The 22,824-nt window shown below is 50.1% G+C and overlaps 1 protein-coding gene and 1 long non-coding RNA gene across 4 annotated transcripts; one reads left to right on the forward strand and one right to left on the reverse strand.

Moving 5' to 3' along the window:
* Nucleotides 1-15,749: 15,749 nt before the first annotated feature.
* EVX1 (even-skipped homeobox 1) lies at nucleotides 15,750-20,991 on the reverse strand. Of its 3 annotated transcripts, XM_023225949.3 has the most exons (4): nucleotides 20,139-20,740; nucleotides 19,043-19,098; nucleotides 18,246-18,502; nucleotides 15,750-17,666 (listed from the first exon to the last, which is right to left on the reverse strand). In XM_023225949.3, exons 3-4 carry the CDS (start codon nucleotides 18,381-18,383, stop codon nucleotides 17,124-17,126), a joined length of 681 nt encoding a protein of 226 aa, XP_023081717.1. In that variant the 5' UTR covers nucleotides 18,384-18,502; nucleotides 19,043-19,098; nucleotides 20,139-20,740; the 3' UTR covers nucleotides 15,750-17,123. The 3 variants fall into 3 exon arrangements, with proteins under 3 accessions (XP_023081717.1, XP_023081716.1, XP_023081718.1); XM_023225948.3 differs by lacking the exon at nucleotides 19,043-19,098 and having other exon boundaries at nucleotides 20,084-20,991; XM_023225950.3 differs by lacking the exon at nucleotides 19,043-19,098 and having other exon boundaries at nucleotides 20,139-20,842.
* LOC111551882 lies at nucleotides 16,344-21,991 on the forward strand. Its single transcript, XR_002734490.1, has 3 exons — nucleotides 16,344-16,612; nucleotides 21,532-21,624; nucleotides 21,899-21,991. It is a non-coding gene; the product is annotated as an uncharacterized LOC111551882 (long non-coding RNA).
* The last annotated feature ends 833 nt before the right edge of the window (nucleotides 21,992-22,824 follow it).

Here is a 22,824-nt window from a genome sequence, read left to right on the forward strand (position 1 = left end):
AAAAAAAAAAAAAAAAAAATACATTTTAATTTTTTTTTTTTTTTAATTTTTAGAGACAGGGTTTCACTCTGTCACCCAGGCTGGAGTGCAATGGTGCAATCATAGCTCACTGCAGCCTTAAACTCCTGGGCTCATGCGATTCTTCCAACTTAGCCTCCCAAGTAGCTGGGACTACAGATGTGTGTCACCATGCCTGGCAACTTAAAAAAATTTTTTTTTTGTAGAGACGGCGTCTGGCCATGTTGACCAGGTTGGTCTTGAACTCCTGGCCTCAAGTGATCTTTCCACCTTGGCCTCCCAAGGTGGTGGGATTACAAGTGTGAACCACTATGCCTAGGCCACGGTTCTTCATATATTCTGAACACAAATTCATTGTTGGATATTTGTGATTTGCAAATATTTTCTCCCCTAGCCTGTAGGTTGTCTTTTCATTTTGTTCTATTTATTGTTTTAATCCATTGATCAACATCTGTCCAAGCCATCTCATTTTCTTTTTCTTTTTCTTTTTTTTTTTTTTGAGACGGAGTCTTGCTCTGCCGCCCAGGCTGGAGTGCAGTGGCCGGATCTCAGCTCACTGCAAGCTCCGCCTCCCGGATTTACGCCATTCTCCTGCCTCAGCCTCCCCAGTAGCTGGGACTACAGGCGCCCGCCTCGTCGCCCGGCTAGTTTTTTGTATTTTCTATTAGAGACGGGGTTTCACCGTATTAGCCAGGATGGTCTCGATCTCCTGACCTCGTGATCCGCCCGTCTCGGCCTCCCAAAGTGCTGGGATTAGAGACTTGAGCCACCGCGCCCGGCCTCATTTTCTTAATAGTGTCTTTTTCAGAGCAAATGTTTTAAAATTTGATAAGTCCAATTTTTTTTTAAATTTTATGTCAATTTTTTATTTTATGAATGTGCTTTTGGTGTCATGTCTAAGAATTCTTTGCCCTAAACCCAGGTCATGATGGTTTTCTTCCACATTTTCTTCTAAAAGTTTTGTACTTTCAGCTGGGCGTGAGCCTGTAATCCCAGCACTTTGGGAGGCCGAGGTGGGTGGATCACGAGGTCAGGAGTTCAAGACCAGCCTGGCCAAGATGGTGAAACCCTGTGTCTACTGAAAATACAAAAAATTAGCCAGGCTCAGTGGCGGGCACCTGTAATCCCAGCTACTTGGGAGGCTGAGGCAGAGAATTGCTTGAACCCTGGAGGTGCAGGTTACAGTGAGCCAAGATTGCGCCACTGCACTCCAGCCTTGGCGACAGACTGAGACTCCGTCTCAAGAAAAAAAAAAAGGTAAGTTTTACCTCAAATAAGATGTGAGGTTTAGCTTGCAGTTTTTTGGTTTTTTTTTTGTTTTTGGCATAAGGATGTCCAATTATTCTAACACTACTTGTTGAAAGGACTGTCCTTTCTTCATTTGCACCTTTGTCGAAAGCCAATTGGCCATATTTGGGTGGTACTATTCAGGGACTGTCTGTTCAGTTTTATTGATCTATTGTCTATTTCTCTCTAATACCACACTGTCTTGATTACTGTCGCTTATAGTAAGTCTTAAATAGGATAATGTGTTTCCTCCAACTTTTTTTTCATAATTTCTTTTGTTCTTCTAGTTCCTTTTCCTTTCAATTTAAATTCCAGAATCAGGCCAGGCGTGGTGGCTCAAGCCTGTAACCCCAGCATTTTGGAAGGCCGAGACGGGCGGATCACAAGGTCAGGAGATGGAGACCAGCCTGGCCAACATGGTGAAACCCCATCTCTACTAAAAATACAAACATTAGCCAGTTGTGGTGGCGGGCGCCTGTAATTCCAACTACTCAGGAGGCTGAGGCAGGAGAGTCACTTGAAACCGGAAGGCGGAGGTTGCAGTGAGCCAAGATCGCGCCACTGCACTCCATCCTAGGCGAAAGAGCAAAACTCCATCTCAAAAAAAAAAAAGAAAAAAAATCTATAGTGGAAATAAAATGTCCTTTGAAGATCTAACTCTTTGAGAGCCATTGTGCACTCTTACATGAATGTCATTTTACTTTGGTTTATTTTTGGCTTCTGAGATCGTTTTCCCATTTTCCTCTGAGATAAGCCAGACTGAAGAAGCTTAATTTTTCATCTTTCAGAAAATCAACATATATCCATTGACCTACTGTGCTAAGTAAGTGATAAAATTGTCTAAATTAAGTATCCTCACTCCATCCATACAGCATTTTCAGGCATCTGTGCCATTCACTATAACTGACTCGTATTTCATGACTCAGTGTGATGGGAAGAGAGACGTCCTGAAGAATGAAATGGAATTGAAGGCAGAGCGCTTATTTCAGACCCCCCTTCTCCCAAGGATGTATTGCTTTGTCCTGAAATTGGAATAACCGACTTTGAAGGAAGAAAAGAATACAGCACAGAACTTGTTCTAGGCCACATCCACTAGCCAATATCCAAGGCAACTTCCTTTAACCAATGTGATTGTCCATCAACAGGCAGCACTCCAAAAAGCATTCAAACATGATATATGTCAAGGTAATTTCTTGGGCACAATTTGTCTAAGAATTACATTGCGGGAAAAGGGCCAAACTAACTCTTTATGTCATTGGGACTTAACTTCACAGGTAAGGAGAAAAATTAAGGGGTCCACAGGTGATCGTTGAAGATAGAAATCCATCTCAAAATCATTATTGGTGTAAAACTACCATTCCACTACTAGACAAACCTATACCACACATCCAAAAATACACTATATTAAAGTTGCATTCAGTTAAATTCACAACAATCACTTCTTTACCAAAGTCTCAACTACCCATGAACTGAAACTGCCTCTGGAAAGGCTACTAATAAACTTTAAAAAGTTTTATAAAGCTGGGCATGGTGGCAAGTGCCTGTACTCCCACACACTCAGGAGGTTGAGGCAGGATGATCACTTGAGACCAGGAGGTTGAGGCTGTAGTGAGCTATGATCATGCCATTGCACTCCAGCCTGGGTAACAGAGTTGGTCAAAAAAAAAAAAAAAAAAAAAAGAAGTTTTGTGAAACTCATCTAATCAGGTGGAGACTCCAATTTGAAGAGTGTTCCTTAGTAGAATTTTGGAGAGAGAGGTTGTGGAGAGAGAACTTGAATATCAGTTAACTGTAGGAAGGTTATGTGAAATGTAAAGTTTTAGAAATTAAAAGTCTGAGTTGTGGGTGACACATATTTTCACATGAATAATCCGGGAAATAAGCCCAAGCCACAAACAAAACCAGAACTTCCCTCTGTGGCTTGCCAGATCGGTGTAAACCTCCCATTTCATCCTCTTCAACCAAAGAGAGACCATCCTGTAACATACAAGCATGGAGTATTCCATTAAATGTCCACCCTCAGACAGTCACGTGAAGTCATCTACACTTCTGCATTCTCCCTTATGTATACCCACATGCCTGTATCCAAGCCTGATTGGGAAAGTACAGTGAAACTAGTTGAGGACCCCTTGTCACATCTTGCTAAAATGTGACATAAGATGAAATAAGAGTAAAATTTTTACCAGATCAAAATAATAATTCTAATTAACTAATTTATTAAAAGAGTATCAGATCTGGGATAGAGTTTCCAGTGTAGGAGTATGATCAGTGACTTTCCCGTAGGCCACCTCCAAGTGATTTGGACCTTGTATACTTAACAGCATTAGCTCAAATCCAAGTGTGGGTCTCCATGACCCAAGCAATGATTCCTGTTTCTAATAGTTGGCTTTACAACTTGAGTGATTTACCAAGATTTGTGGTTATATTCAACTCTCCCTTTCTTTCTTCTCTTCCCTCTTTATCTCCTTTGATCTAATGCAGACCTCTCAACTAATACAAGCCTCTGCCTATGGCATCACGGAGAAGACATCCTTATCAAGATGGCTCTCTTAGTTCAAGAATTACTATGTATGCATTGAATTAAATCTATTTCTTCAAAAAAATAAAATGACCTTTTTTCTCTGCAGGAAGTAGAATTATTGGCTCTTTTGCAGGGATATCATGATAGCAGCAGACCTATTCAGTCAGTGCTAAGAGCACTTTCCTGGAATTTAAAAAATTCTCTTTGGAACTGCCGGACTATTTTTGTACATATTTCTTCCACAGTCACCACTATCCCCAAAGACTATCTCTGATCTTAATCCTAATTCCCAAAGGCACCTGGCCAGTTCTGGCCATCTAGATAAGAAACTTGTGGGGCTCTCTAAACGTTTTTTCCCCTAAGGCACACTTAAGTCAACATGCAAGTTTATCTTCCGGGGTCTGCAACCTGAGCTTGCAACTCCTCATTTGCACTTCCTTTCTGGTAGTTTAGAGGGGTAACATCTCGGTGGAAGTATGCCCGATTGCCCTGTTTTTCCTCAATATTTGCATTTCACTAACTTCAGTTGCTGACCCCAGAGATGTACAACTGAAATGTCCACTTCCACTGAAGTTCCTAGACTGGCCATTAAGAAATGCAGCTTTGGGGCCACCACTTTGGGAGGCCGAGGTGGGAAGATTGATCACCTGAGCCGAGGAATTTAAGACTAGCCTAGAGAACACAGCAAGACCCCATTGCTACCAAAAAAAAAAAAAAAAAAAAAAAAAAGAAAGAAAGAAAGAAAAAATAGTAATAATAACTGGACATGGTGGCATGCACCTGTAGTCCCAGCTGCTGGGGAGGTTGAGGTGGGAGGCTGAGGTAGAAGGATCTCTTGAGCCCAGGATGCCAAGGCTGCAGTCAGCTTTGATCACAACACCGCACTCCAACCTGGTGGACAGAGTGAGGCCCTGTTTCAAAAAAAAATGCAGCTTTGGCCTTTGGATCTGGACACATTGTTGCAGCCCAAGTTAAATACAAAAGGCATGTAGGGCACCCAGCCTCTCCTCTCCATCAAAATAAGATGAATAGAACTTGCGTATTTCCTGTGTAACATCCTGTATCTTCTCTAAATCCACTGTAGCCACAAAAGTTTCATTTTACTCACATGAAAGACCAATAAAGTGAAGTAGATTGGCTAATTGGTTATTTGTTTGTCTGTTTGTTTGAGACAGTTTTTTGCTCTCATTGCCCAGGCTGGAGTGCAATGGCACCATCTCAGTTCACTATAACCTCCACCTCCCAGGTTCAAGCGATTCTCCTGCCTCAGCCTCCCAAGTAGCTGGGATTACAGGTGCGTGCCACCATACCCAGCTAATTTTTGTATTTTTAGTAGAGACGGGGTTTTGCCATGTTGGGCAGGCAGGTCTCGAACTCCTGACCTCAGGTGATCCGCCCACCTTGACCTCCCAAAGTTCTGGGATTACAGGCATAAGCCACCGTGCCTGGCCTGCTAAACAATCTTGAACATTGTTCCTGGCTCTAAAATGTCAGAGTGGCTCCAGTTATGCAGTACCTCTAAACTACTAAAACTTGGGTTAGTCAATAAATAATCTGAGTGGACCATGTGTATTTAAAGAAAATAAGGAGACCCAGATCCTTTCCCTATGAATCTCAATCTCAGGTCAATTACAATTCATTGCATTACTGAGTACCCACGAGGTGATAGGGCATGCCTCTTCTTTCCCTTCTCCAGCAGTTCTCAATTTTCACTGTGCATCAGGATCACCTGGGGGAGCTTGGAAAAAGACTGATGTTCAGACTGCCCATGTCAAGACTTCAATTGATTTAGGGCAGAGTCTGTTGTAAAAATTAGTCCAAGTGATTCTAATATGGAGCAAACACTGAGCCTTCCATGGCTAAGTTTGTCACCACCACGTTCTGTGGCAAATTCCAACAGGCAGAATTTACTAAGTGGCCTCTATTTCCCTTCATACCAGAGAAGGTGAGACTGGGAATTAAGTCATACTCTCAGTCCAGGGGATAAATGGAAGTTAGGATTAGGGGTAAAGAGCAAGAAAAAGAACAAAGAAGACAGAAGGGAATTAAAATGCTTTGTGTTCATTATCTCATTTAATCATAACCACCACCCTTCGGATAAACAAACTGAAGCTCAAGGGATTCAACAGTTCACCAGATCACTCAGCCAGTAAGCAACAAAACAAGAATTTAAACTAGCCTCTTACCCCCAAACCTAGGTTCTACTCATGCTACCCTCCTCATCCTGCAAGTTTAACTTCAAGCTCCAGTACCATAAGCAACACCTCCTGTCTTCATTAACAACCAGATGTGAATCTGGGTGCCAGCGGTCACATCTCCCAAGTCCTGTCTCCTTGTGCAATCAATATTCAAAAATGTCTCCTGCTCACATTTGGCCTACTTAGTCTTAAATACTGTATTAATTAGAATTAGGTTCTACTCCATGGGACAGAAAATACAAAATAAGAGTGGCTCAATTAAGATAGTTCTTTCTCATGTAAAGGAAGCCCAAAGGTAGGTGGGTCCAGGGGGTTCCACAGCATCAGGGACCTGCGCTGCTTTGTGTCATTCTGCTTTGCTCAGTCATGGCTTCCTCCAGGTACAGGGTAGCTTCTTCAGTTCCATCCATTCTGACTGGTGGTGGTGGCTTATGCTACAATCCCAGCACTTTGGGAGGCCAAAGCAGGAGGATCACTTGAGGCCAGGAGTTGGAGACCAGCCTGGGCAACATAGTGAGACCTTGTCTCTACTAAAAATGTCAAAAATTAGCCAGGCTTGGTGATGCACACTTGTAGTCCCAGGAGCCTGATTTACTTACTCTCCTTGTACCAGCTTCTCTTGCTAGTCCCACAGCTTTTCCCTTCACCTCAGACTTCTGGGTAATAACGTATCATCAGCTTCTGTGCCTTTTGCTGCTGGGCTCCACAGCTCCACCTTCCTAATTGAGAAACCCAGTACTGAAAGCTTATGGAATCAGTCCCTTTAGATGCTGTGCCTTGTCACCCAGGCTGGAATGCAGCCTTGACTTCCTAGGTTCAAGCAATCCTCCCACCTCAGCTTCGTGAGCAGTTTTAACTACAGGCACATGCTACCATGCTTGACTTATTTTTTTTTTATTTTTATTTTCAGTAGAAATGAGGTCTCACTATGTTGCCCAGGCTGGTTTTGATCTCCTGAGCTTAAGGGATCCCCCATCTCGACCTCCCAAAGTGCTGGGATCACAAGCATGAGCCATCATGTCTGGCCCTGGTTTCCCATTTTTGAGTCAGCTTTTAGCCAAGTTGATTTTATTTGCTGGGCCAGGCAGAGCTAGAAGACCTAACCTAGCATTTGACATGTCACCCCCACAGCATTATATTCATGCCATATGGCTTTCCATGACTCCAGCTGAAGCTATAACTTCATGGGAAAGAAGTTGGGCAGCTAAGTCAGACTGCAACAGAAAGATTCAAGGGCATAGGGTAAGACAGCCTGGACTGGAGTCTTCGATTCCCTGCTTACTAGCTGTGTGACCTTTCTGGGTTTTCCCCTTTATCTCTTTTTTTTTTTTTTTTTGAGATGGAGTTTCGCTCTCGTTGCTCAGGCTGGAGTGCAATGGCACAATCTTGGCTCACTGCAACCTCGGCCTCCCGGGTTCAAGCAATTCTCCTGCTTCAGCCTCCCGAGTAGCTGGGATTACAGGCATGCGCCACCACACCCAGCTAATTTTGTATTTTTAATAGAAACAGGGTTTCTCCATGTTGGTCAGGCTGGTCTCAAACTCCCAACCTCAGGTGATCCGCCCACCTCAGCCTCCCAAAGTGCTGGGATTACAGGCGTGAGCCACCACGCCCAGCCTCCCCTTCATCTCTAAAATAGAAATAACAATTTTTATTTCACATAGCTGTGGTGAGAATCAATATGGTAACGTATGTGGAAATACTCTAAACAGAGTAAAGCTGGCCGGGCACAGTGGCTTATGCTTGTAGTCCCAGCACTTTGGGAGGCTGAGGTGGGCGAATCACTTGAGCCTAGGAGTTCAAGACCAGCCTGGACAACATGGCAAAACCTGGTCTCTACCAATATTTATATATACATACTATATATATATATAAACTAGTTGAGTGTGGTGGCACATGCCTGTAGTCCCAGCTACTTAGGAGGCTGAGGCAGGAGGATTGCTTGAGCTCTGAAGGTGAAGGTTTCACTGATTGGAGATCACACCACTGTACTCCAGCATGGGTGCTAGGTGACAGAGAAAGTCATTGTCTCAAAAAAAAAAAAAAAAAGGGTGTAAAGCCCACCATGGGAGACAAGGGTCTCCTACTTTCCCTTTTGTCTCTAGGCACCCTCCCCCAGAGTTTTTCAGGATCTCCCATCCTATCCCCTTTCTATTCTGCTTCCTCAGCCTCTTTCCTTGCAGCGGTTACTGTCTTGCCTTTCCTACACTCTTTTACAGGGCATTGCAGGAAAAAATGAGAACTGTTGACATAGGAGGGTCTAGATGAAGAAATGGGTGCTTCATTGGATCAGAGGGATCACGCTGATGATCAGAGCAAACAGGTGCTGTCCTAAGCTCTTCATAAATATAAAACCATATAAGCCTCAGAGCTATTATATAAAAGAGGGCCTGTGGGCAGCAGTCTCTAAGACAGCCTCCAGTGATCCCTGCCTCCTGGATTTGATGCCTTCTGTAATCCCCTTTCCTTGAGTGTGGGCTGGATCTACTGACTCACTTCTAACAAATATAATACAGCACAGTGATGGAAAGTCACTTCCAAGATTAGGTAACCAAAAGACTGTAGCTTCCGTCTTGGATGCTTTCTCCCCTCACCACTCTCTCTCTTGCTTACTCAGTCTGAGGAAAGACAGCTGCCACTTTACAAGCTACCGTATGGAGAGGCTCATATGGTAAGGAATAAAGAGAAACCTCTGGCCAACCACCAACAAGGAACTGAGGCCTTCAGCCAAATAGCCCACCAGCAAGGAACTGAATCCTGCCAACGACCCCATGAGTGAGCCCAGAACATATCCTCACCCAGTTGAATCTTTAGATAAGACCACAACCCCAGTGGAATAGCCTGGAGCCAGGAACACACCGCTAAGCTCACTAGATCCCTGACTCACGGAAACTGAGACATGGTTTAGTGAGTTAAGCAGGACTGCCTTCCTTGAAGCTAGATGCCCATCACCTAGAAGCTTGAAAAGTCCCAGCCTAGCAGCTGAGTTTCCTGATTGATGGATTCAGAAAGTAATGTTTCAAAATCAGCTAAAGAGTAAACTTCCTAGGCCAGGCACCGTGGCTCATTCCTGTAATCTCAACACTTTAGGACACCAAGGTGGGAGGGTTCATTGAGCCCACGAGTTTGAGACCAGCCTGCGTAACACAGCAAGACCCCATCTCTACCCACCAACCAAAAAAAAAAAAAAAAAAAATTAGCCAGGCATGGTGGCACATACCTGTGGCCCTTGCTACTCAGGAGACTGAGATGAGAGGATCACTTGAGCCTGGGAGTTTAAGGCTGCAGTGAGCCCTGATGGGGCCACTGCACTCCAGCCTGAGCAACAGAGCAAGATCCCCATCTCAAAAAGAAAAAGAGAGAGAGAGGGAGATTCCAACTACTGAAACAATATATAAACCAACAATTGGCAATATTAGATGCATGAGACTTGGGCCTTCTAGTCAAATTCTGCAACCTTTTGTTCACTGCCAAATCACCAGGATTCAGGAGGGGACCTTCTCTCTACTCTCCTACATAGTATCTCTGTTAAGGAGCTATTTCTGCAGTACTTATCCACTGACTTCCTTGCCAGTTCAACAAGTTCTTCACAGCTTTTGTCAACGCCCTTACCTTTCCCTCTATAGTTTCTCTACCCTGTACATACATACCCATCCTATTCTATTATCTTTGAAGTTCTTTCTCTTTCATCTTTTGTTATAAAACATTATATTTGAGAATAACAGGGGAATATGAACTGATATTCTGCTCTCAGTTAAAAAATACATACTGCACCATGACTTGCACAGAGTAAGCCCTCAGATATTTGCTAAATAAAATTCTCTTTGACTGCATCCTGCAAGGTTTGGGGGAGACAGAGCATCTTATAAGGTGTTCAGTTCCCTAACTCTGGTAGGAAGCTGGAGAAAAGAAGAAATGCTATGCATCATCTACATCAAGCCCCATTTCCTGTCTCTCTTACACAGTAGAAAAATGAAGCTGGGAGAATAATGTAATAAAAATTCCACAGCGATTTAGGGGCAGAACCCAAACTAGAAGCCACATCTTCTGTCTTCGAATCCAATGCTGATCCCATGTAGGCACAAAGTGCCAGATGCATGACATGTGAGGACTGGGAGGCAGGGGATGGCCACCCCTCCTTAAAAGGGGGCCTTTGGTTCAGACCCCAGATGCTCCATGTCTGCCCTCCAGCCAACTACTCCCAGGGTTTGACCTCCACACCTCACTGGGGCTGGCTTCTATGTGGATTTTCTGTTTGACATGTGGAGGAGTTGGACCTGTCCTGGCATAACAGGACACCCTAAAGAGGGCGCCCAGACCTTCCCTCCTCCTCTACCCCAGGGCTCCTTGCAGGCTGTGCTCCCACCTTCCTCCAGGCTCCAGAGAGCCAGACGGCTCCAGCGCAGGTCTCTGCACCGCGCGGCTTCCAAGTGCCTTGATGAGACGTGTTTAATCTTCCACCAGGATTATTTAACCTCCGCATCCTTGTTAACAAACAGCCATTACTAACGAGATGGTAGACCACATGGGGTGGGTTTGTACAGACAATGAGAGCTCCCTTAGCCTTTCTGCGAGCAAATTCATAGTTGTCAGCATCTCAGCTGCCCCGAACCCTCTTACACAGAAAACTGAGTCGAAGCCGGTGATCTGGGCCCTTCCCCACGACCCCGGGGCTGGAGGCTCCATCCTCTGCAAACAGAGCTACATCTCTCCCTTTCTTCCCTGCCTCCCACTCTCGCTCGCTCTCCCAAGGGGTGGCTACAGTGCGTTATAAATTTTACCTTTCCAGTGTGCAGGAGAGGCGAGAGGAGGCTCTGTCCCAGCTCCGGGCCTGCCTGTCCCCGAGGACACCAATTAAAGACACTAATTGGACAGCAATACATCAAAGTCGCTCCCGGGAGTGAGTCCTCTCAGGGCGCCAGGAATCCGTTAGTTGGGCTTTTGTTTCAAACACAGAAATACAGAGGAAAAAACACGCACACACCTCTACGCGGGCAGGAGTAGGGCGCGTGCTGTGCCGCGTGGGCTTCTCTGTCTCCGCGCTCGCTGGGAGCCTCTCCCTCTCCTCTCTTTTTCCGGCTCGGCACATCAAACGATCGTTCCCGCTTCTCTGTTCTGAGTTCACCTCACTTACTTCTCCAAAGAGCGCCGCCTAGAAGGCCTGCTCTTCTGGGACACGCACACTAAAAGAGCCCGCGTAGACGCGGCACACGGTTTTACCCAAGAGCGCTGGTTTCGGGAGAAACAAACGCACCTCCCGCGCACTTCGTTCTGGTCTTTCCCTTAATAGGTTGAGGGAGGGCAAGTAGACACCTGGGGAGGCACCTGTCGCCTGGACTCAACTGCACAGGGTCTTCACGAGGTTCCCGGACGCCTGCAGGAGGAGGGCGACGGAGGGGAACTGGCCTCACCCAGGAGGGGTTATTTCAGGATACAGAAAGGGACGCTTCGATGGAGGAAGGAAAGGGTTCTTCTCTGGGGGAACTAGACGCTGCTGCTCACAGGCCCAAAGGCCCCCAGACGAGCCGGCCGTGGAAGGGGCTCTGGCCCAGAGGGACCTGAAGCGACCGGGGCGCGCTTCACGTCCCCAAATGGCAAGCGGCGGGGATCAGGGGAGCTGTGGAAACGAGGTGCTTTCCCTGCTATCGTCTTAGAAGGACGGCCGAGCCTCCAGAGTCCAGAATTTACCAGCAACCTGTGCTGCGAGCGCAACGAGGCCTCCCGACTTCAGCTACAAAGGCCTCAGCGCCCTGTGAGTCAGACCCAGGCCAGGGGGCCTAAGCCCCTTACAGGGAGGGACGGAGACCCGGGCACAAACTGGGACGTCCATGCGGTGGACAAACTGGAGCGTCCGGGGATCGCTGTTCCTCAGCTTGCCCAGCCCGGGCCACACGCGGCCGCTGCCTGCGCCGGGGAGGCGGGAACCTGAAGCCGGCGAGAGCGAGGCCCGGCCCGAGTCGCCACCGCAGCCACAGCCACCGTGCAGGCTGGTGCGCCGGGGACCCTCGGCCTCACCTGGGCCTTGGGGAGGCCAGAAGTGCCCCTAATCCTACAGGGCCGCGCCCGCTCCTTTCCCTCGGGAAGACAGATTGGAATGGCTGCTTTTGATCCCATTTGTTACCAACCCCGGCATTTGTTTTCCATTTTATAAACGCTTTCCTTTAAGTAATTGTCCCTGTTAACAGCGTATACCTTTCAGCAGCGCTCACTGCGCTATAAATAATCTGGATGAAGATGCAAGGATACGACTTTCACAAGATTGGACAATTGATTCAATCTGTGACCCGCGATGGCGAATAATATTGGAAGGCTATTTAAACAGATGAAGGCCTAAATTGTCTTGCTTGTATCTGAATTAATTTCTCATTCATCATCATTATGAAGTGATTGGTCTACTCAAGCTCTTCAGCCTGCTGGAACGGAGCGGGATTTAAATGAGATTGTAACACAATTTAAATGCTTGCCGACTTTAACGAGGCCAATTGAGCAGCTGCAATAAATACAAATATTTTTCTAAACAGCCTTGTTTTAAATAATTACTTAATGCTTTCATGTTTTTTTAAGTGGCAATCTTTCTCCCTCTCCTGCTCCTGCTCAGAATATCACACACTTATTTGCTGAGAAGGTGATTTTGGAAACACTTTGTGTTTCTGTTTGCTTTGTAGACAGTAGGATGTGTTTTGTGATTGGGTTTTGTTTTGTTTTGACTTTTTCTCAGAGTCAACATTTCCAGGGTCCCTCAAACTGGCACAAATGGTGAGCTGAGCCTTAGTTTCACCCTAAAACAGTCTTCTGTGCTGCCCCCACAGAGCTTGGGAGGAGCTGAGTGATGGAAGAAATTTGTCGTTTGGATCTAGTCACTTATCCAGATGCAGTTTAGCTGGGTTTTGCAAACGAATCCGTGTGATTGCTCTAACAAATGACACCCTGAAGAGTGGCATTGTTTCTGATTTGTACTGATGACCGTCATCATCTTGAACAAATCAGAATTCCAACATATCCCAAAGGTGTCCCTTAGGAAGCTCAATCTGCAAGCAGTTTGGCTTCCTGCAAATCAAAAGGAGTAGGTGGAGGCTGACTGAGGATTTCTTTGTTAGGGAAGGGGCACAGAAAGAGAACTTTGCCATAACAAATGGTGGCAGGATGGCGGAGGAGGGGGTTGGTAATTAGAGAAATGCCAATTTTGTGGCCTCAACCTCCTTTCTCTCCTGTCTGTACCCCTACTCCTACTCTTTCCTCTGCCTATCTGGGGTGATGGTGTATGGAGAGGATGCTAAGATCCCTACTTTGAGAATGCCATCCGTCTGGACACCTTTGGCGGCAACGGTCCACCGCGACACTCACGTTCATTCTCCGGTGGACATATGGCGGCTGGTGTTTCCTCAGTTGGGGAATAATGGAAGCAACCAAGCGGGAGAAGCCTGAGGAACAAAAGAATCTTTTAAACTTTAGTGAAAGGGCTGGGGTTGGGGATGTGGGGGGACACTCGGCTTACTGTGAGGACCTGAGTCCCATTTGGGGGTGACTGTCTAGTACCATGTCCCCCCGGAAGGCCTAGGGCAAAGAGATTCATTCTGAATCTCTTCTCCCTCAATCCCTAGTCGAGGGAGACGGACTGCATGTCTGGAGAGTGCGGGTCCTAGTTTCAAACCTAGGAAGGTGGAGTGGACATAATCACTAAAGAAACCATTCGGGGGCATGCCACATTGGACGACAGGATCAAACTGTAGGATAAAAAAAATAGGGACAAGGATGCAGAAACCAAGTAGTGATTTGCTATGTAACTGAGGAATTTAATGCCAGAGTTAGGGAGCTGCTGGCCAGAATCATTTTGTCTTCAAGGCTCTGCGGAGCTCATCCTCTTTATCCTGTTGTTTAAAATGAGCATTATCCCAAACATATGCAATGCAATCAGTTTGGTCACACTTACAAGAACACGCTTTAATAAGGCAATCAATCACACTCTAACAAGCCAGCAATTGCCAGGGGCCGGTGCGCACTCGGGCTGTGGGGTGGCCAGCCTTGCCCAGCTGGACGAATCTGGGCTGGGCGCTGGACCACGCTCCCAGGCCCTGCCGGCCAGCCGGAATTGAAGAGCCCTGGGAAAGTGTGAGTCGGGAGTGAGGTGTCAGGTAACTGGGGGTTACCTCAGAATCTGTGCCCCAAAACAGGGTGAGAGAAGAGGAAGTGGGAGCCAGGAGCTCATAGCTACATCGGCCACTAATAGCTGTGTAGACCTGGAGTTTCTGTTTTCCCACCTGCAAAATGGAACCGAGATGAGGCAAAGCCAACACTGAGAAAGTTGAAAAACGAAAACAACATCATGGTAGGTCCTGGTCTAGCCTTCTGTTTTACAGATAAGGAGGTTGTGATTGTGAAGGGGTAGTACCTTCTTCAAGTCAACTCCCACTTCCTCCCTGCCACCACTCAAATGGAACGTGTCATGCCAGATGGGGTTGCTTGATGCAAGTGGGCTAAGAATGTTGGGGGGGGAAGGGGAGTGAGAAGGTTTGCCTAGTGCCAAACCGCAAACCTTGGCAAAAGGGAAATTTCATTATGAAGTAATGAGTAATTCCTCCTGGCAAGATGTATTGTTATATCTTCCACTTCAATTTGGAGGAAGAGAGGCTCAATTACCCAGAAAATACAGTCAATTAAAGGCTGCTGATTGGACACGAAGCCGGATCATCGATCTTGTACTTTCCAATATCGCTGCAGACACCTCATTTTCCCTCCCTATTAACTGAAAATACGCCTGGCATTAAGGCAACCCGCAGCCCATTTACCTGTCGCAAGCAATCTCTGCCCAACGTGGAGCAACGCAAAATTTACCGGGATTTGGCACTCGGGAGCTTTTGGCTGCAGGGGAGGGGGTGCTGGAAACCTCAGGGCACAATTTGCTTGGGAGGGCACCAGCTACTGTGTGCAGGAGGATTTACTGTGGAACCCAAGGAGGGAGGAGGGCATTTGAGGAGTCTCTATCTGCTGGCAGATACAGTGGCAGAGGACCCCTCGTGTCTATGCAATCCAGAGCCTCCTGAACTCCCAGAAGGCTCCCATCTCTCCCCTGTTTGGGTGGAACTTCACACCCAGCCACATTTGGCTCTCCTGTGGGGGGTGCAGGTGGGGGCTGGAAGGCAGCTTCTGAGCACTGCCTTTCCTCTTGTCCTAATCCCTCAGAATCCCACCCTCAAGATGACTTCCAGTCTGAGGACAATTCAGACCAAGATGATCCCAACCAAGCAGCCTTCCTCCCTGCTGTCCTCCACCCTCAAGTGTGGACCCAGCTTGACCAAAAACTCAGCTCTCTGCAGTACTCAGGCTCCACTGCCACTGCCCCTGCCCCACTCACCTCCCTTTGGGCTGGGGTGGAGGCAGGTTGCTCAGAGACCACAACCTGGGTCCCCTTTCAGTTGCTCAAAGGATTGGAACAACTGGAGAAGAAACCACAGGGGTGGGCCCCTGGCAGCATTCAGCTGCCACTTTACCCAGGAAAGGCTCCCAACATACCCAAAATTAAGGAAACATGCACCCCAGGGCAGCTTGGAGCCTGCCTTCTCCACCTCCATGCAATGTCTGTTTGGAGCCTACCCATGACAGAGGCTTGGAAGACTCTGTGGGTCCATCTTTTGGTTCCTTTCCTACTGAAACCCATGGTGGCTGAACTAGCAGTTTTAAAAGTCAATTAAGAGCTGCTTGCTGCCACAAAAACTAAAATGCTAAAGTGAGAATTATGTCCAGCTTTTATTGCAATATGGTTAACGAATCATAACAGCAAGTTCTTTGGGCTTCAAAGGAAAACCCCAAACCAAACCAAATTCATTCCCTACAGGAAGAATCACTCCCTCTCAGTCAGGGTGAAGCTTGCATTGGGTGTACACGTTCTCTTCTTCCTCAAAAACTGGCTGCAAGGATGAGTGTGGGAGTGAGGATTTGGGAGCAGCTCTAAACAAACCCTGGTGGAGGGTACAGACAGGGTCCCCAGAAGGGGCAGAAGGCTCCCACTGGTATCTGAAAGTCAAGCTCCAGTGGTAGCTTGGGAAGAAAATGAGAAAAAGTTGTAAAATGCCCAATGCAAAGGGTAGGGCCAGAAAACTCCTGGTGAAGTGAAAGTGAACAAGCAAAGGATGAAAATTGCCTATACTTTACCGCCAGATACTGAGAGAGGGAGGTGAAGTTCTCACTCCCTAAGCTCTTCCCTGGGCGCCTTGTTAACAGCTCCAGCTCTGGGCTCAGTGGCCAGCTCCGTGTTGATCATTATTACACATTCAACATTCATAAACCCTCGCACACATCACTTGCTAATCAGGGTGTGTGCTGGGCCCAGGGAAAAAAGGCTTGGCCTCATAGAAGCGGCAAAGGGCTCCTGGGGCATCTGCAGCCTCCCTGGCCAACAAAAAAGTGGGGGCAGGGAGAGATGGAGCCGCAAGTTGAGAGGTGTCACAAAGCTGGGAATGAGGAAGGAGATCTGGTGCTGGCAGACGCCAGACCCAGAGGATGCTGTGTAGTCGAGGCTCCAGGTTCCATGCCAAGGGGCCGGATTCTCCCCAGTAGTAAATAATCTCTCACTCTCTCCTCCAAATGACTGGTATGTTGCCATCCACCAGCCCCTTGTCATGCCTTGGAAAGGCTGGCAAAGATTAATCTCTACCTGCTCTGCATACACAGCATTTTGTTCAGACAGACAGCAATTTCCCTTTCCAGTGCTTGGGCCTTGGCTGGGGAGAGAGGGCCCGCTGAGAAGGGAGTGTGAGATGGCGGGTGATGGGCCGAGGGGCCGGATATTGATTGCTGTTGCTGCTAAGTTTTGTTTAGCTTTGGAGCTACAGCCTCGACCCTGATAGGGGGCGGTGGGTCCGGAGGCTGCCCCGGAGGAAGGTCTCTCAACCTCTGCTTCCCTATCCCCACTCCTGCTCCCCAAACGCGCCAGCCACGGCCACTTCCTAGGCTTTCCAATTCTCGCGGCCGGATCCCGCTGGTCCTTTTCCGCCCTCTCCTTTCCCCCTTGGCTTCCTAGGGGCGAGGAGCGAGAGGCTGAGTCCCGGGGATGGGGGGTGACCCCACGGGCGTCCTGGAGCCGGCAGCCGGCCTGAGGCCCCTTATCTAGTGAGGGGCACCTCCTCCCTCTGGTCCAGAGCGACGGAGGAGGCCTTGCTGAGCACCGAGGGAGCGAAGGTGAGGAAGGAGTCTGAGCGGGAGGTGGAGGCACAGGTGAAGTCCGAGGCGGCGGCAGCCCGGGGTGCCAGCCCGTTGGCCGGGCCGCTGTGACAGGCGAGGCAGGAGCAAGGGCCGCCGGCCGAGGCGCCCAGTCCGTGCGCGGGCCCGGGATAGAGCGGCGGGTGACGGAAGGCGCACAGCAGTTCGGGCCGCGGGTAGGGCTGCGACAGCACGCGGAACGTGTCGAGCGGGCGCAGCGGGCCGCTGAAGGGCGAGGCGGCGGCGGCGGAGGCAGCGGATGCGGCGCCCAGGCCCACAGGCGAGTAGTAGGGCAAGGGCAGGTGAGACGGGAAGGGGTAGGGCAGGCCGCCCGCGGCTGCCGCATGGCTCATCATGTAAGTGTAGAAGGCGGGGTCCGCCGGGTGCGGCCACGTCATGGCCAGGCGCTGCCGCTTGTCCTTCATGCGCCGGTTCTGGAACCATACCTGGGGAGAGGAGCGGAGCAGGTTCGGCAGCTGGACTCGGCCCGATAGTCAGAGGCCAGAAGTCTGGTCCCGCTGCGGGGACAGTGTTCTCAGGGCAGGAAGAGTCAAAGCAGACACCAGCTGGGTAGAGACGGACCCCACCACCACCACCTGGAGCTGGAATCCCTCCAGAGAGGTTTGGGGAGTGACTCCAGCCCGCTCCCTCCTTCCCTCTGCCCAGGTGGCCAGGCCCTGCGGTGCCAGAGGCCGGTGTGTGTACGGGAGGAGCAGTGAGAGGACGTGGACTCAATTGGTCTGCGGCCGCAGACAGCGTGTCCCCAGAAACTACCTTGTCACCCGCACAGGCACTCTATACCCTCCCCCCACTCCCACTCCCTGTCTATTTAACAAGGAAAGAGACAGAGTCAACCACATGGCAGCAATGCCTGCCTAGGAGCCGTCACGAGGGTCAATCTGCACGCGCTGGGCAGGGAGACCCCAGGCCCAGATTCCTGGCCTGCGGTTTATGGAGTGGGCAGTTGGTATTTACTTCCCGCTAAGTAGGTGCACATCCGCCTCCCCAGCCTGGACCCCGCATACCTTGATGGTGGTTTCCGGCAGGTTTAGGGCGGCCGCCAGCTCGCATCTCCGCGGCCTGGATACGTAGTTCTCCCGGTAGAATTCCTTCTCCAGCCGCGCAATCTGCTCTCGGGTGAAGGCGGTGCGGTAACGACGCATCTGGTCACTGGCGCTGCACGCCAGGGTGCCTTGCGAGCCGCCCCCGCCACCGCCGCCGTTGCTCTTGGAGGTCTCACTTCCTCCGTTCGGACTGCCGACCAGCGCCTCGGAGCCGGACCCTGCACAGCGAGTCCAAAGCACAGGCGTGTACAGACACAGACACACAAATACCACTGAAGTGGGGCTGTAGGCCTAAGGTGGGAGGGTGATTTGGGAAGGGACACCCTGTCAGCCACTCCGATAACTGTTTCTGCTAGGGTACTGCGGCCTCTGGGGAACCCAAGAAGGGAAGATAACGGCCTGCCCTTGGTTGGGTAGGTAGAGGTCTTTGGGGAGGCCTTCCCTTCCTCTAAGGCATTCTGGATACAGGGGTTCCCAGTCACCCTTTCCACCTGCCCTGGGGCATAGGAGAGCTTTCTGCCTCCCGTTGGCAGGGGTGGGCAAGGGTGTGCACTTCTGACAGGCACATGAGTTGAGATGCACCTTTGTGCTAGAGCGTTGTAAACTCTGGGTCAAGTGCATTGTAGTATGCTGAGCAATCAGAGAGTTTCCTTGCTCTTCTGTGTGCCAAGCTGCCAGAACAGGTGTGGGAATGTGTACTAGGTTCCGTGTATTGCAGGGCTGGAGTGAGAATGCTTGTTGAGTATCTTATTTATTACCTTAGTATATGTGAGTGAAGTGCAGGTTGTTCTGAGGGCAGGTTGTGGGAAGGAGGCTGGGTGAAACTGGTGATAAGACAGTAAGGGGTATTCGACAAGGTGTTGGCTGCCAAGGCCAGGGGGTGGTCTTTCTTCCCTCCCAGGCTCTTTCCACCCACTCCTGCAGTTCTATGGAGGAGTGTCTGCTGGTGGACTCCCCTCTCCGCCCCCACCCCCAGTTTTCCAACCCCGTCTGGGGAGGTGGATTGTTGGCACAGAGGGAAACTCCCTTCGGAGCTATCCACCCCCTTCCCATTAGCCTTTGGTGGGGAGGGGTTCTCCAGTTAAACCAGCCCCCGTTTGGGCCTACCTCTGAGAAGGGTGGGGCTCCAGCCCCCTGCAGCTCCTTTTCCTTTGGGTGGAGAAGTGGGACTAGGAAGGAAAGGGGAAGGGGGGAGAACCCGATCTCTGCCTTTTCAAATGCAACCGGAGACCAAAGGCAATTAGACCATTGGGACCATTTCCGACCTGGCGCCGCCAAGCCCGGGAAGTGACAAGGTAATTTAGACCTCTGACCGACGTGCAAACTGGTCGGAGGGCTGCAGCACCCGGGCTGCCCAAGTGGGCCGCAATTTTACGGTCCTTTATGGACTCCTGGCTTCCGCGCCTCCATTCCTCTTACACCCCGCCAGCCACAAACTGCCCGGACCGGCGTTTGATCTTGCCCTCGCCTGGAGAAAGTGTCTTCCCCTAGCAGTTGAAGCATTCCCCGAGCAGTTGAAACACTGGGGGCTTGGGGTGAGCTTTGAATCCCCCAAGTCCAGGACTTGCATCCGCGCCCACTCCACCCCACACTCAAGGCACTGCTGTCACCCTTAGTTCCGCCAATGCCAGAACACAGTGGGAGACCCCCGCCAGAACGCAGATAGCAGGGAGAGTTGCTCAGGTGGGTCCCCCCAGCCATCCTGCCCTAGGGGAAGGGAGTGTCTTCCTCCTGGCCTGCGCCGAAGTGAAGGGTGGGCGCAATGGGAGGCCCGAGGAGTGGAGGGGCGCGGTGGCTACCTTTGCTGTGCTGGTACTCGGCGTTCCCGGTGGCGCAGTCCGGGGTGCAGCTCACCTCGATTTCTTCATAGAAATCCGACTCGGTGTCCGAGCTACTGGGTTGCCCATGGCCGGAGAGGCTGTCGACGGAGGGGGCCGGGGGTCCCGGGCCAAGCATGGCCGCCCCGGCTACCCGGGGCTCGGCGCCCGGCCCCGCCGCGCTGCCTGAGAGTCCATCTACCGGCTCCTCCTCCGGGCCTCCCCCGCCGCGCTCCCGGGTGGCCGGAGGGACGGCCCGAGGGCTCAGGCAACCACGGGGCACCATCTTCTCGGGCGGCTCCGGCAGCGGGCTGCCCACGGCTTCGGACAAATTGGAGACCCTCTTGCCAACCAGAGTGCCAAGCTGACCCCCATCCAGAAACACAACCATGTCCTTTCGGCTCTCCATCCCGGGGCTCTCCGGTAGGGGAGGGGAAAGCCCCAAGTGAGTTCCTAACCCCGGCTCCCTGGGTCTCCAGCGGCCAGACGGATCTTGGTTGCAGGAGGGAGAAAGAGAGGCCGGGTTACTGGGACCGCGCAGAGCGGCTGGAGCGAAGCCCGTACCGCGACCGCGGCGGTGGCGGTGGGGAGCTAGGGTCACCTTGTGATGCGAGCGCTCCTCTGTGCCGCACCGCCTCTGGGAGGAAGCCCCATTGCCCTCTTCTTTCTAAGCTGTCATCCTCCTGCTGCAATCGTCATTACAGTACCGCTGGTGACGCCACTCGGCGAGCGCAAGTGGATAAATAGAAACGTCTGCCACAGCGAAGATGAAAGGAGACCCGCAGCTAATGGCTTGGCAGTGATGCGCCAGGTGTGGGCCTCGCTCGAATGGGGAGGAGAGTGTGAAAACAGACAGAGAGACACACACACTGAGAGAGGGAGACACCCAGGCAGAGGGGATGCAAATGGAATTCCGCAGAAAGAAAAGAGAGCTTAACGCGCGCGGCGAGTTCCGCAGGGGCAGCGGGACTCGGTAATTAAATACGTTTTTGATTTTTTTCTTTTATTGTTGTTTTGATTTTTGTTTTCTTAACTTGGTGCCTTGATCTAACACCGATGAAAGAATCCATAACTGCATTTTAGAAGTGTGAAGCCCAGCTTACAAGCCTCAATTCGGTCGGCATTATTACAACTGTCTGCCCCTGGCAGCTAACCTCAAACTGGCTGAAAAATCTTTTTACAAGCTACGGAAAAATGTATCCCCCCGCCCCAAGTTGACTGGAGAGCTTGAGGCTACCCCATCTTTTCCTCTCTTCTCCTCCCTCTCCCTACCCACCTCTGTCTCCTTACTCCTGGGAACCAAACTTTGCTATTTTTCTTCCCCAAGGGGCAAGAAATAAATACCTTACTTTTTTCTTAAATTTAAAGACCCGCCTTGGCTGCTGTAAGAGTGTGTGCTGATTTCTTTTAAATACCTCCTTCCCATCTAGATGGCCTTAAGTTTTCCACAGCCTGGTTTCATCTTGAGACCGCTATTAGAAGAAGTCGCTTTCCCGTTTGCCTGGGCCTCGCCTGCACTCCAGGTATGTTGGGTGGGGAGAGGTTCTAAGAGTTGTCTTTTTTTTTTCCTTGCCCATATTTTAAGGTATTCGTTCAGAATCAACGAATTCTCCTGGAAAGAGGTTTTCTAAATGAAGAGGCCCCAGGAAATGCGGCCCCTGCTGTGGCAGTACTGGAGGCCCCGAGCTGGGAGAAGGCAGTCACTTTCATCGCAGTATTTTGGGCAGGGGTTCAGCCTCCCGGAGCACAAAAAGGTTGGGGTTCATAGAAGTTTGACTCATAAGGTCGTCTCCCAAGTCCCTGCCCGGGGCAGTGGTCCCTGTCTCCAAAAGTGGATGGCGTTTGAAGTAGAAGAGAGTGAAGTCGCTGAAAATGCCCTAAAACAGCAAGTAAGTAGGGGCTCTGATGAAGGGCAGGAGGTGGGGGCAGGGGTTGTGGAACTTGATATTTGGGGGCTGCCATAGGCCTCTCTTGGCTCCTCTCCCAGGGAAGAAGCTTGAATAGAACTCCTACAAACTGACACTTTGAGCTCCAAGCAAGTGTGCTGGGGCCAGGTGGGTGGGCTAAGTCTATCCCCACATTGCTGAGGGCAGGAGGTGGGCACCTTCTATGCTCAATCTCCCTTTCTCTGCCTCCTCCCCAAGAGCTTCCAGCCCTAGGCAGCCAGCTGCAAAGGGCAGCCCAGCACCTCCCTTCTTTCCATGTCCCTAGCAAACCCCCAGCTTTTACAGGTAAGTCCTCTTCCATGACCTTTTTGTCTGGAAGACCTTTATCTCCTACTTTTCTCTCCTCCTGTTTCTCCTTGTGTATTCTTCTCCCTCTTTGCTTCTCTCCTCCATCTTCCTATCCATAGGGTTAAGGAAGGTAGAGGAAGTAAGGGGTCCAAAGAAAGACAGTTTTCTCTCCACTCTGGCTTTCCACTTCTCCTTCAGTCTAAGAAGATGCTCATTAATCTTGCCTGGGGACAGAGGCAGTGGGATCCAGAAGGTGGTGTCCATATATATATCTCCACTCTTTGGGACTGCTGAAGCCACTGTGTGCTGAGCACTGCTAGCCCCAAAATCCAGGGAAATGTTTTAGATGTGAGAGGAGCAATTGAGAGTCGGGGAGTCAAATCCTGGAACCTTTTGCTGCCTTGGAGAGCTGTCCAGGGATTCTATCATGCTCTGTCCTCCCTAAGAGCAGCCACAGCCTGAGGGAGCACCTGGCTTGCTCTCTTTCCT

This window comes from Piliocolobus tephrosceles, chromosome 8, assembly GCF_002776525.5.
Source record: "Piliocolobus tephrosceles isolate RC106 chromosome 8, ASM277652v3, whole genome shotgun sequence".
In the NCBI taxonomy this organism is placed as follows: domain Eukaryota; kingdom Metazoa; phylum Chordata; class Mammalia; order Primates; family Cercopithecidae; genus Piliocolobus; species Piliocolobus tephrosceles.

What these genes read in the sequence shown, in the direction of transcription:
- EVX1 (XM_023225948.3), bottom strand. Translation starts at nt 20,510, where the DNA reads ATGGAGAGCCGAAAGGACATGGTTGTGTTTCTGGATGGGGGTCAGCTT. An exon ending in CGAGTACCAGCACAGCAAAG is followed by an intron (nt 18,503 to 20,083) that starts GTAGCCACCGCG and finishes CTCGCTGTGCAG; the next exon opens with GGTCCGGCTCCGAGGCGCTG. An exon ending in TGCCGGAAACCACCATCAAG is followed by an intron (nt 17,667 to 18,245) that starts GTATGCGGGGTC and finishes TCCTCTCCCCAG; the next exon opens with GTATGGTTCCAGAACCGGCG.